Genomic DNA, 14,085 nt, shown 5'->3' with positions numbered 1-14,085 from the left:
AAAAAAAAAAAAAAAAAAAAAAAAAAAAGAGATCTTGGCCTTTGCTGTCAGCTCCTAATAGCTCTCTTCTCTAAGTCATTGGAATATACTTCTTCATAACATTTTGTTTTGTTTTTTAACCTAGAGGCCTTTGGGTCATACCATATTGTCTATACTAACAAACTGAGTTACGGTGGGAGGTTGGGATATGCAGTTTCAGTTTAACCTCCTCAGGGGCTGGAAACTAAGGTCAGCCATACAGATTAGTAGTACTCTGTGAGTATTTTTTTTTTTTTTTTGCAACTTCTTCTCATTCATGCTTTATTGAAAGTAGAGTATAAGTCAAAGACAGGTATGAGCAAGCAGATTGTGTCTCTAAAGAATCACTTTTAGTTCAGAATAGAATGCTTGTTGTCTCATCTACTGTGATACAAATCCTTTATGGCCCAGTGTATCTGGTATGAAACTCAAGCAAGGATATATAACAGAGCTTTATTCCTTTCCATGACTGTACATCTCATATGTAAACATGATTTAATGTTACTGCTACTAGTTTGATTTTTACTTGCCCCCTTTTCTCCCACTAGTCCCCTTATATATAAAATTTGAAACATTTCCTTCAAGTGCGACGTCCATCAGTGAGATTTGCTTTATTTGACATAAGGCATTTAGGACAGTCACTTTTGAATGGATTTGTGCCTTTTGGAAGAGTCACATAATATACTTTGTGAGTGTATTATCACTGTTGCTGAAAGTATAGTTGCCCAGTGCTTCACTGTAGAGGGTACTGGAAGTTTCAGGGTTGGAGTTCTAGATTCTGCCCTATGTGTCCCCCAATGGCTTTCATCTGTGTCACTTTGTTGATAAACTGTAACCAAGAGTACAACAGCTTTCAGTGAATTATGTGTCTTTCTAGTGAATCACCAAACCTCAGAGTGGTTGGGGGAAGAGGGACACAAACTTGCAGTTGGTATCAGAACCAAGGGTGGTCTTGCAGACCTCCCTAACTTTCATTTTCTGTTTCTTCGATACACCTTATATTTCCCTCTCTGTGGCACAATTCACACCATTGTTGGAATGTTCGCTCACCCTCATTACTTTTCAACAAAATGTGACTCATGCTTTAAGGTCTACCTCAAAATGCCACCTCTTCCACAAAGCCTTTCTCTTTTTAATATTTTTGTTTTCGTTTTTTCAGACAGAGTCTCACTGTGTAGTTCAGGATGGCCTTGAACTCATTATGTAGCCCAGACTAGCCTCAAACTTGCAGCAATCTTCCTGCCTCAGCCTCCCAAAAGTGATATTACAAGGTTGCACTACCACGCCTATCATTCTCTTTTAATAGTTTTACTTAGATATATTTCACATATATCATAAAACTTAATCATTTAAATACCCAGTTAAGGATTATTTAGTATATTCATAAAGTATAAACATTGGTTACTGTCATTTTTAGAACATTTTTCATTACCCTAAAAAAAAAAAAACACTTTTCAGCCTCCCAGAGTGCTAAGACTAAAGGCACGTTTTACTCAAGGAGTGGTTTTAGCCAAATGCTTTTTCCTTATCTATGAGATGATCACATGGTTCTTGTCCTTTAAGATATTATTATATTAATCTTCACATTTAAACCAACCTTGCATTTAAGGAATAAATTTTCTTGATCTTTTTTTTTGGTACCAGGGATTGAACTCAGGTCCCTGTGTTTGCGAGGCAGGCGGCGGAACCAATGAGCTAAATATCCGGCCCTTCTTGCTCATTTCTAATCCTTTTTTTTGTTGTTGCTAGTTTTGCTCATATTTTGTTGGCTTTTTTTTTTTTTTTTTTTTTTTTTGGAGACAGGGTCTTGCTATATAGTTCAGGCTGGGCTTGAACTATGTAGCCCAGTCTAGCCTCAAACTCTCAAACTTGATCCTCCTGCCTCAGCCTCCCAAGTGCTGGGATTACAGGCATGTGCCACCATGCCTGGCTCTATTTAATACTTTCTAAATCTGTTTTCATAAAGGATATTGGCCCACAGTTTTCTTATGATGCCTTGGTCTGGTTTTGTTACCAGGGTAACACTGGACTCAGAATGAATTGAGAATTATCCTCCCCTCTTCTGTTTTTTTAGAAGAGTTTATATAGGATTGGTTGTAATGCTTTAAATATTTAGTGGAATTCACTGTGAAGCTATGTGGACCTGCACTCTTCTTTGCAGGAAGTTTTAAAATTACTAATCTCTGTTAGAGGCCTATTTAGATTGTTTCTCCTCAAGTTAATTTTCATAACCTATGACTTTCTAAGAATTTGCCCATTTTACCTAAATCATCTCAATTTGTTAGAATGTAATTGCTTGAGTTGGGCATGGCACACACCTATAATCCTAGTATTCTGGAAGGCTGAGGCAGAAGGATCATAAGTTTGAGCCCAGCCCACCCAACTTAGTGAGACCCTGTCTCAAAATGAAAAATAAAAAAGGACTGGGGAATGTAGCTTAGTGCAAAGGCCTGGGTTCAATCCTCAGTACAAAGACAAAAAAAAAAAAAAAAAAAAAAAAAAAAAAAAAAAAGTTTATAGTAGCTTATTTCTACAAGGTCAGTAGTGCTATTTTTCTTTCGTTACTGATTTTAGCAATTTGACTCTTCTGTTATTGGTCAGTCTATCAAAGGTTTGTCAAGTTTGGTGATCTTTTTCAAAGAACCAACCTGTACTCTCATTTTTTTCCCCTAGTCTTTATTACATTTACTTTCACATTAGTTTTAGTGTTTACTCACATGCTTGCTTTGGGTTTAGTTTGCACTTTTTCTAGTTTGTTAAGATGGAGGAGCAGGTTATTAATTTGAGATTCTTCTTTTTAATGTGTTTACAGCCATAAATATCCCTCCAACTACACTGTGTTAGCTGCATCCCATAAATTTTGGTAGACTGTGTTTTGTTTTCTTTTACCTTGAAGTCCTTTCTAATTTTTTTTTCTGATTTCTTCTTGGACTTCCTCCTCCCATTATTATGTGTTGTTTAATTTCAACATTCTTGTGAATTTTCCATTTTTCCTTGTTATTTACTTCTAGCTTCATTCCATTATGGATAGAGTATGATTTACATGGTTTCAATCTTTCTAAATTTATTGAGATGTTTTACAGCCTAGAATTAATTCATAGATAATGTTCCATGTATAATTGAGAAGATTGTGCATTCTGCTATTGCTAAGTGGACTGTTCTAAAGTGTATGTCTGGTAAGTCTACTTGGTTTTGGAGGTTTCTGTTTCTTTGTTTTTGTTGTTTGTTTTTTGTTTTGGGATCAAAATAGGGACCTTGTACTTGCCAGCTAGGTGTGGTGCCACTGAGCTAAATCCCCGACTCATTGGGGTTTTTTTTTGTTGTTGTTGTTGTTGTTAGTTTGTTTTTGTTTTTTTTTTTTTTACTCAGGGTCTCACTACATAGTTCAAATTGGCCTTGAACTCACGCTGTAGCTCAGGCTGGCTTCATACAGGGATCCTTCTACCTCAGCCTCCTCAGTGCTGAGATTACAGGCATGCACCACACCTGGCCTAGGTCTACTTGGTTTACAGTGGTGCTCAAGTCTTCTATTTTCTTTTTGATTTCTGCCTAACTGTTCAATCCATTATTGAAAGTGGTACTGAAGTCTGTGGTTCATAAGTCTTTCCTTATATTTTCTGAAGTAGTTATCTAATGCTATATAAAAAATTACCACAAAACTTAACAGCTTAAAACAATAAACATTTACCTCAGTTTCAGGAGGCTGGAATATAGAAGCTGCTCAATTTAGTGGTTCAGACACAGGGTCTCTCTTGAGGTTGAAGTCATGATGCTGGCTCTGCTATATAGTCATCTGAAGCTTTAACTGGGGCAGAAGAATTCACTTCCTAGGTAGCTCACTAACATGATTAGCAGAGGTACTGTTCAGCTTCTTGCTACATGACCTCTCCGTAGAACAACATGGAAGCTAACTTGCTAGAGAGTAAGTGACTGAAGGAGGCCGGAGCGCCATTTATGGCCCAGTCTTGGACCTCACACCATGACTTCCCTCAATACTCTATTCATCAGAAGCAAGTTACTAAGTCCAGTACAAACTTAAGGGCAGAGCAGTTAAGCTCCGCCTTTTGTAGGGGAAAATGTGGACATATTTTCAAACCATCTGTTTACCCTCTTACCATAAATTACTTAAATTTTTGCCATTCTAAAATATACCAACTGCTCCCAAAACCTCACAAATCTCACATCTTCACAGCATCGGGTCAAAATCAAAGATTCTGACACCTAAAACAGGAACATATGAAGTCTGCAAGTATAGTTTAAGTACAGTTCCTTTAGATCTACAAGCCTGTGAACTAGAGACAAATTATCTTCCCTCAGTGTGTCGAACATAGAATTGTGGAACAAGTACAACAAAACTGCTACAGAAGGGGCCGGGAATTTTAGCTCAGTGGTGCTGTAAGCACAAGGTCCTAAATTCGATTCCTGGTACAGAAAAAAAAAAAAAAAAAAAAAATGCTACAGAGGCCCGGCATGGTGGGGCATGCCTATAATCCTAACACTTGGGAGGCAGGCTAAGGCAAGGAAGATCACCTTGAACTGAGGATCAGCCTGAACTGCACAGAGAGATCCTGTATTAAAACAACAACAAAAACAGAAGACAGGGATGTAGCTCAGTGGTACTGTGCCTGAGGGGCAAGCACAAGGTCCTGAGTTCAATTCCTGGAACCCAAACAAAAAACAAAACCACCACCACCCCAAAGGGTGGTGGAACAGGGATAGTTACAAGTGAGTTACCAGTCAATGGTAATTCTAACATCTAGCCAGGCAAATGCTGCAAGTTCCTTGATTAGAGCTTGCTCTTGCCAGAGAACAATTCTCACTCTGGGCTCTTAGGTTTTGCCCTCGAAGTCGTCCCATTTTGCACCTGAGTAACTGTCTCAGCCGGCCTCCTGCCTGTAAAAGGTTGAGGTCCTCAGGACTTACTTTTATTTGATAGTATTATTCCATTGTAAGTTCCTAAAAGCTTTGTGGATCTTCTGTGAATGAGTAAACTCTAGCAAAGAGCCATACCCACAAACCTTTTTTTTGCCCCCTGTACCGGGGATCAAACTTAGGACCTCATACTTATTTGCCAGGCAGGGATGCTGCCACTGAGCTACATTCCTGGGCCAAAATTCTTTAAAATAAGCCCTTTTAAAAAAAATCTTTTTATTTTCATTAGTATGTTTTCAGTACATAATGTTTATACTCGAGCGGCGTATATAGCATACCTTAATTCCTCTTTTTAATCCCTTTCCTCCCTTCCCTTTTCCACATTTGGTTTCTGCTGAATGTAAGATTCTTAGAAGTTCTAGTGTTGCCTAAATGACTCTCTGAGGGACCATTAGAACTGAGAACTTTTCAAGAACTTACTAAGAGTTTTAAAAAGATTACAGTTATCCTTAGCTTTATCTTTGAAGACATTTTCCTGGTAGTCCCCTAGATTTGATCTTTTCTCAGAAGCAATTTCTCAAATGTTAGCATTTGTGTGCCATCTGGAGAAGCCAGCAATCTTCAAAGCCAGCATGTCCAGGCTCCTTTTTTAAAAAACAGTCCTCCCTCCCTTCTTCCCTCTCTCATTTTTTATAACGGGGGTGGGGGGGACACAAGTAGCACCTTCAACTCAGCTTGGAAATTCTGCCAGTATCACCCAGTTACATTTTCTACTTCCACTTAACTACAGCCAACAAGGTTAAACTTTCTTTCACAGATGATGATGATGATACCCCATCCTCATTTCCAGTGAGATTTTTCCTACTTTCCTTTAAACTCTTACCCATAGCAATCCCAAAAGCCCTCATAATTCTACAAAGATGGAGGAGGGGGAGCTTTAGTTGTTGTTTTTGTTTGTTTGCTTTTGGTTTTTAGTTTTTGGAGACAGGGTCTCACTATGTAGTTGAGACTGAACTGGAACTCACTATGTAGCCCAGGCTGGTCTCGAATTCACAGCGATCCTCCTGCCTCAGCCTCCGAGTGCTGGGGTTACAGGCGTGCGCCACCGCACCCAGCTAGTTGTTGTTTTTGATTGTTGCCTTGTTGGGAATCTAACCCAGGGCAAGTACTCAACCACTGAGCTATAGCCCCAGCCTAGAAACCATTTATTTAAAACACTTCAACCTTTCACTAGCTTCTTCATTGAAGTCCTTCCAGCTGTCACCCACTGTCCATTCCAAAGCAACTCATATTTTAGGCTTTTGTTATGTCCCTTTCTATGATCAAAATATGTACTCATTTTCTATTGCTACATAACAAACTACCACAAAACTTGGTGACTTAAAACGAACATTTGTTATCTCACAACTTCTGTACACCAGGAACTTAGGAGAAGCCTAGATGGGTGTTCTCTCTCAGTTTCTCGATGTTGTAATCAAAATTATCAACCACAGTTGCAGTATCCACTTTTGAGACTGCCCACTGACCCAAATGCTGAGGGCAAAAGCCCTCAGTTCCTCACTACATGGACCTCTTACCAGAAAGCCTGAGTGAGCTGGCTTCCCTCGGTGAGAAACAAACAAAAATGTTACTTATGACCTAGCCTCAGAATGCTAATGCTACCTTTTCCACCACATCTATTCACTAAGAGTCACTAAACACCATCCATACTGAAGGAGAAAGAAATTAGGCTCCTTCTTGGAAAGGGAGAAATACTGAAAAATGTGTTGACATACTTTAAAACCACCACATTCCTCTCTAATAAAACAATCACTTCTCTAAGCCCCTAAAACAATTTTCTTATTCCTCCAAGACAATTATATATTTAGACTGATATTTATATACTTGGTTTATTCCCTGTTGCTAGAGTAAAAACTATTTTCAGTTTATAAAAAAATTTTATTAATGGGGCCGGGTATTTTAGCTCAGTGGTTCCACCACCTGCCTCACAAGTGCACGTTCTTGAGTTCAATCCCCAGTACAAAAAAAAAAATTATTAGTACATGTTTGCAGTACATGATGGTTACATTTGTCATGGGGAGGTGGGACATGTACTTAATTTCTTTATTGTCTGAGGGCATCTTACATGTTATAAAGAAAACAGTGGATCAGGAATCAGAAAACCTAGAAGCAAGGGGCAGAGGTTGTAACTCAGTGGTAAAACACTTCCCTGTCATGTACAAGGTCCTAGGTTTGATTCTCAGCATGGCAAAAAAAAAAAAAAAAAAAAAAAAAAAAAGAAAAGAAAACCTAGAATCAAGTCTCTGAGCTACATTTACTATACTGATGTAATCTGGAGCAAATCTCATTGGGCCGAGGATTTAGCTCAGTGGTGCCACCTGCTTTGAAAGGGCAAGGTCCTGAGTTTGATCCCCAGTACCAAAAAAACAAAAACAAGCAAACAATCTCCAAATATCTGAACTTCAATCTAAATCTGTAAAATTGTAAAATGGAGATAATAAGACTACTTCTCCAAAGACTAGGAGAAATAAGATGAAATTAAAGACTTTTTTATTCCTTATAACCCTGGAGACAACATACACAGGAGTCAATGAGCACAGGCAGGGAAAGAAAGAAGACCTGTGAATTAATGCCTTTACAGTACAGTCTTGGGTTCAGAGCATCATCCAAACAGGCTTCCCTTGGGGAGTCTTAATTGGTAGGTTTAAAGCATGCAGGCATGAGTTCCAGGAGGTTATGTAGTGACTGAGAGGATGTCATATCCACACAATCCATGTGAGGTATGATGGTCAACCAGGCCAGTCAAACAGGCTAACCTAGTCATACCAGAGGGAAGTGGTCACCAGGGAGTAACTGTATAAGGCAGTATCGGGATTGACCATAATTGAGGAACTGGGGTAGAGCTGGAAACTGTCAACAGGGAATGAGCCCTACCTCTGTTAAGAGAAAGTTCAATTTATAATTTTTACAATAAAACCTTTTACGTGAGTGCCAATGCTGACACCTTGGACTTCAATACTTTTATTATTCTTTTCAGTTTCTATAAAGCAAACTTTTCTTTTCTTTGGAGATAGGGTCATACTATGTAGTTGACTGATCTGGAACTCACAGTGATCCTCCCGAGTGCTGGGATTATAGACGTGTGCCAAAATGCCTGGCCAAACTTTTCTGTTAAAAAAAAAAAACAATTCCAAAACTGGAAATGATGGCTCATGCCAGGAGTCAGAAAACCTAGAAGCAAGGGGCTGGGGTTGTAACCCAGGGGTACAGCATTTGCCCAGCACTGTAATCCTAGTATTTGGGAAGCTGAGGCAGGAGGACTGCCATGAGTGCAAGACCAGCCTGAACTACATAGCCAGACGCTGTCTCCAAAAAATAAAATAATAATAATAATAGGGTGGTGAGGGAGTACAGTGTGGATAACGGAAAGGTTGCTATTTTATGGGGATTAGGAGAGAATTCATTGATAAATTGATGTCTGAACAAATGAAGGCGTAGCTGTGTGGCTATCTTATCCCTATGTATTTTGGGCAGAGGAGTATACAAGTAGAAAGCACAGCTGTACTTCACTTGAAGAATAGCAAGAGCAGTGTGGTGGCACACACCTGTAATCCCAACACTCTGGAGGCTGAGGCAGGAGGGTCAAAGTGAGTTCAAGGCCAGCCTGGACTACAAAGCAAGACACTGTCTCAAAAAAACAAAACAAACAAAAAGGACAGTAAGGGAGAGCTGGGAAAGGCAAATTAATGAAGTGCAAAATGTGTAAGAGCACATGCATGGTTAGATGGTACTCACGGGCCTTAAAAAGATTCTGGGTTGCGGGGGGCAGGTACCAGGCATCGAACTCTGGACCTTGCACTTGCCAAGCAGGCACAGTGCCACTGAGCTACATCCCTGCCAAGACGCTGATTTTTATGGGAAAATAAGATTAAATATGGTGAAGAAAGTCATTCTGGCTCAGGTGCTAGTGGTGCACGTAGTGAGAAATAAAATTCTAAATGTAGAGGAAAGGGTTCTGAAGGCAGGGAAAAAATAGAGTAGGGGCCTCATTAGGTTTTCTAGCTAATCCTGACTAGAAAGAGTTAAAACTTTACTGCACGGAGCAATTAACAAAACAAGAGGGAAAGCTGATGAGCAGTGGCTGGAAGTAGCAAGATGCACCATCAAAACAGCCACCCCTCCCCACCTCCAATAAAATGCAAAGGAGACAAAGGGGATAGGAGGTTATCTATATAACTCTAGGGTCACTGTATTACTGCCCTAGTTACACACACATCCCCTTAATCACTAACTCATATGTAAGGACCTTCCTAACCAACCTATATATCCCAGAGATAAATCCTTGACAAGGACAAGCAGACAAGGGAAAACAAACAAAAGCTCACATAGGAATGTGCACATAAGTAATGGGGGGAGGAACCCCAAAACATAATAAAAGAAAGTTGAGCACTATGGAAATCAATATGGAGATACCTCAAAGAACTAGGATTAGAAGTCCCATGTGACCCAGCTATTCCTCTGCTGGGTATCTTCCCAAAAGAATTTTTTTTAAAAAAAAATCACACCACAGCCGGGCGTGGTGGTGCACACCTGTAATCCCAGCACTCCCAAGGCTGAGGCAGAGGACTGCTGTGAGTTTGAGACCAGCCTGGGCTACATAATAAGTTCCAGGTCAGTCTCAACTACATAGTGAGACTCTGTCTCAAAATACAAACAAACAAAAAAAAATCACACCACAGTGATATATGCTTATCCATGTTTATAGCGACACAGTTTATAATAGCCAATACTTGGAAACAACCCAATTGCCCATTAACTGGAGACTAGATAAAGAATGTGTTTTTCCTTTTCTCTTTTACTTTCCTATTTAGTTTTATTTTAGGGTTCCCTATTTTTAATGTTCATATAGAGATTTCTTTAACTGAAATACCAAATAGTTTCTCTGGTGTGAAAAACTATAATAATACACAGGATCCTAATGAGATAATTAATAATGTGAAATAGGAAGTAAAGGGCTAAAGGTGTAGGGAAAGTGGGAAGGGTGGGGGAAAAGTAATAAGGGAGAGGAAAAAAATATGAGAAACTGAAAAAATGAAAATAAAGTGCTTGTAAATGGGGAGGGGGGGTGAAGGGAGGGCAGGGACAAGGGGAAAAAATGAGAATCAAGACCTATTATGTGAAGGTACAGAATCCCAATGATGAATGTAACTGTACTGTATACCTAGATTGTACCAATAAACTCAATTAAAAAAAAAGAATGTTTTTTTTAATAAAATGGAGTACTACTCAGCCATAAAGAATGAGAAACTAGAGACATTTATAGCTAAGTGGATACACATTGAGGCCATACTCTTAAGCAAAATACATAGGACACACCTGAGTAAATATAGAATAGTTTCTCTGGTGTGAAAAACTAAAAGTGTAGGATCAAAATGTATAATTGATAATGTGAAATAGGAAGAAAATGTCTAAAGGAGTAGGGGAAGTGGGAGGGGTAGGGGAAAGGAAAGAAGGGAAAAGAAAAATATGAGAAATGGAAAAACATGGAAACAAAATCTTTGAAAATAGTGAAGGGTGGAGGGGGTGAAGGGAGAGCAGGGGAATGGGGAAAAAACAAGAACCAAGATCTGTCATGTAAAGGTACAAGACCTTAATGATGAATATAACTGTATTGTATGCCTAAAATGTACCAACAAACTTAATGGAAAAAAAAAAAAGCTGAGAACAAAGGCTGATGGGTATCTATCTTCCAGGGCCCCCTGCCCTCCATCTCACACAGGGCAGCTTTCTGTCTTCTTTTTTTTTCCTTCTTACAAATAAAGTGCCCTCCCTCCCAAAATTCATTACTGGTGGCTGAGTCTCCGCCAGAACATAAACACACCTGAAAGCAGTCCAGAGAATCTGCTGATGGATTTAAAATGTTAGTAAAATCGTTAAATAGCAGGTTGGCATGCAGTGTTCTACCAAGATTAGCTAGAAACCACTGATTTTTAAAAAATTATTTCAAAACCACTGATTTTTAAAATTTATTTTGAGATAAATTTTGCTAAATTTAAACTGCCCAGGGCCAGGGATTTGGCTCAGTGGTTCTACCGCCTGCCTCCCAAGCACAAGGGCCCAAGCAAATTCAATCCTCGGTACCAAAATAATTAACAAATAAATAAATAATGCCCAAGCTGGGCTTGAATTTGTGATTTTCCAGCCTCAGCTTCCCAGAGTGCTGGGATTACAATTATGTCCCACCACATCTGGTTAAGATTTTATTTTAAAGGTCCACAATTGATTCTTATTCAGCAGGTTGTAACTAACTATAGAAAAGAGTAAGCCGCCGTGGTGGCGCATGCCTGTAATTCCAGCACTCAGGAGGCTGAGGCACGAGGATCGCTGTGAGTTCGAGACCAGCCTGGGCTACATAGTGAGTTCCAGGTCAGTCTCAATTACATAGTGATACCCTGTCTCAAAAACAAAAACAAAACAAAGCAAAAACGACAAGGCTGGGCGAGGTGGCCTGCATCCTGGCAAGCCGGGTAGCAACAGGCCCCTCGGGGTGAGAATTTCCAAAGGTGCGTTTGCACCACCCGTGTGGGCACACCTGGCTCTCTACCGAGCACCAGCACCGTCCTGCTGGGGAACCAACCCTCTCCGCTCAGCTCAACTGCGGCGGGTAAACCCGCCCCCCAGCCCGTCTCTCCTCGCCCAGCAAGCCCGCTCCTTCGCTTACCTCTCTCCCTCGCCACACTCCACTGTCCAATTTCCTCGGACCCCAAACCCCTCTCGCTGCTGAGTCCCCAGAGCTGTTCCTCCTCAGTCCGGCTCTTCACCGAGACCACCTCCGGAGCCCCCCACACCCCTCCCGTCTCGCGCCTCAGGCCTTTATGCTTCCCCAAGCCCTCGTCCTCCCACACTCATCTCACCTGCACTTTCCGCCTCTTCAGCGCCGCCGCGTCCAGCCACACGCCGCACGCGTCCTCCTCCGGGCCTCTCCGCTTCATGGGCGCAGAGACAGAATCTTCAGGTCTCTCGGGCTCCGGACGTTACAGCCACCTCTGCCGCCTTTCGGATCGCGCGCCAACGCAGGGGGGCGGAGCCACGCCCGGCCGTCGACGCAGGCCCCGCCCCCTGGAAATCCCTCCCTTATCGAAGCCCCGCCCGATGCCTTTCTGACCCGCGGCGGGTCCGCCCGGGTTCCGGGAAAGCTGTCGTGGGGATGAATGAGTTCTCGGGGTCGTGCCAGCAATGCGCATTTTTTTTCTGAACTGCACTATTTTACTGTAAATATAAAATCCCCAGGTGTAAGGTATGCCTGTGACACCGCTGAATCCTCGCCATCACCCAGAGGAAGCAGTGGACCGAGGTTGAGGTCCCCGACTCCAAGCTGGGGTCCTCAACACTACTCGAGTTTGTGAACTACTTTCTTTTTTTTATTGTTTTAATTTAAATTGAGTTTATTGGTACATTCTAGGTAGACAGTACAGTTACATTCATTACTGGAATCTTGTACCTTTGCATGACAGGCCTTGCTTCTCATTTTTTCCCCTTGTCCCCACCCTTCCTTCACCCCCTCCTCCCCTCCCCACCTACAAACACTTCAATTCCATTTTTACATTTTCTCATATTTTTTTCCCTTTCCCTTATTCCCCTTCCCCCACCCTTTTCTCTGTCCCTACTCCTTTAGTCCTTTTCTTCCTATTTCACATTGCTAATTAACCCATTAGGATCTTGAGTACTATTTTAGTTTTTCACACCAGAGAAACTATTCAGTATTTACACATGTGTGACTTATTTATTTCACTTAGGAGTATATCCTCAAAATGTACCCATTTACCTATGAATGAATCTACTTTCTCATTCTTTATGGCTGAGTAGTGCTCCATTTTATAGAAAAACCACATTTTCTTCATCCAGTTTCCAACTGATGGGGAGATGGGCTATTTCCAAGTTTTAGCTGTTACAGACTGTGCCGCTATAAACATGGGTGTGCATACATCACTGTGATATGATTCTTTTAATTATTTTGGAAAGATACCCAGCAGAGGGATGGCTGGGTCAAGTGGAACCTCTAGTCCCAGCTCTTTGAGGTGTTTCCATATTGATTTCCACAGTGGCTGTACCAGTCTGCACTCCCACCAACAATGGAGGTGTCCTTTCTCCCCACAACCCCGCCAACATTTGTTATTGTTTGATTTCTGGATTGCAGCCATTCTTTGTGGGGTGAGGTGGAATCTCAGTGTTGTTTTCATCTGCATCTCTCAAATGACCAGTGATGTGAAACACTTTTTCATATATTTACTTGCTGCTTTTATTTCTTTGTCTGAGAAATGTCTGTTCATTTCAGACGCCCATTTTTTAATTGGGTATTTATATTTGGGGGGGCTGGTTGTTTTGAGTTCTTTATGTGAATGACTTTTGTAATTAAAACAATAATCTAAGAACACGAAGCCATATGAAAGACGAATCCCAGGCCCCGATTTTGAAAACATGAAGTGAGAACTTGGCGTCAAGAACCAGATTTTCAGGGCGTGGATGTAGCTCGGTGGCGCAGTGCCTGCCTTGCAAGCACAAGGTCCTGAGTTCAATTTCCGGTACCAGAATCAGATTTTCGCCGGATGTGATGGCGCACACCTGTCGTCCCAGCTAGTTGGGAGGCTGAGACATGAGAATTTCTGAACCCAGGAGTTCCTGACAGCGTGGGCAACAGAGAGATTGTGACTTAAACAAACTAGCTTTCAGTCCTGCTTACTGTGCAACCTTGAATTTTAAAGTTATGTGAGGTAACATTTGTCAAAGTACTTTGTAAATTCTGGAAGCCCCTTGGAAATGCAAAATGCTGGACTTCCAAGCTTGAAGTCCACCTCCAGATAGGCACGCGCGCGCGCGCGCGCGCGCGCGCGTGTGTGTGTGTGTGTGTGTGTGTGTGTGTGTGTATTTGCTGAACCCAAGGCCTTGGGCTTGCTAGGCAAGCACTGTACCCCTAAGCTAGATCCCTAGTTCGTGTATTTGATATATTGTATTTTTGTTTTGTTTTGTTTTTTGTTTTTTGAGACAGGGTCTCACTGTATAGTTGAGAGTGACCTGGAACTCACTATGTAGCCCAGGATGGTCTCGAACTAACAGCGATCCTCCTGCCTCAGCCTCCCAAGTGCTGGGATTACAGGGGTGCACCACCACACCCGGCCTATTCTATGTTTTAATATA

General features: G+C 41.3%; 1 protein-coding gene across 4 annotated transcripts in view; it reads right to left on the bottom strand.

The window, feature by feature from the left end:
- Positions 1 to 12,012, bottom strand: part of Aunip (aurora kinase A and ninein interacting protein) — a 26,320-nt gene extending 14,308 nt beyond the window's left edge. For 3 of the 4 annotated variants that reach the window (XM_010633513.3, XM_010633530.2, XM_010633505.2), the window contains exon 1: positions 11,805 to 12,012. In XM_010633513.3, the coding sequence (XP_010631815.1) occupies positions 11,805 to 11,882 (78 nt within the window). In that variant the 5' untranslated portion in view covers positions 11,883 to 12,012. Of the gene's footprint in view, positions 1 to 3,706; positions 3,781 to 11,804 lie in introns of those variants that run through there. The other variant, XM_033767548.1, reaches the window with a different exon arrangement.
- Positions 12,013 to 14,085: the final 2,073 nt, after the last annotated feature.

Source organism: Fukomys damarensis, unplaced genomic scaffold (assembly GCF_012274545.1).
Source record: "Fukomys damarensis isolate Sample0158 unplaced genomic scaffold, DMR_v1.0_HiC HiC_scaffold_23, whole genome shotgun sequence".
In the NCBI taxonomy this organism is placed as follows: Eukaryota; Metazoa; Chordata; class Mammalia; order Rodentia; family Bathyergidae; genus Fukomys; species Fukomys damarensis.
The sequence above is the reverse complement of the archived record's forward strand: the minus strand, read 5'-3'. Positions and strand labels throughout refer to the sequence as shown.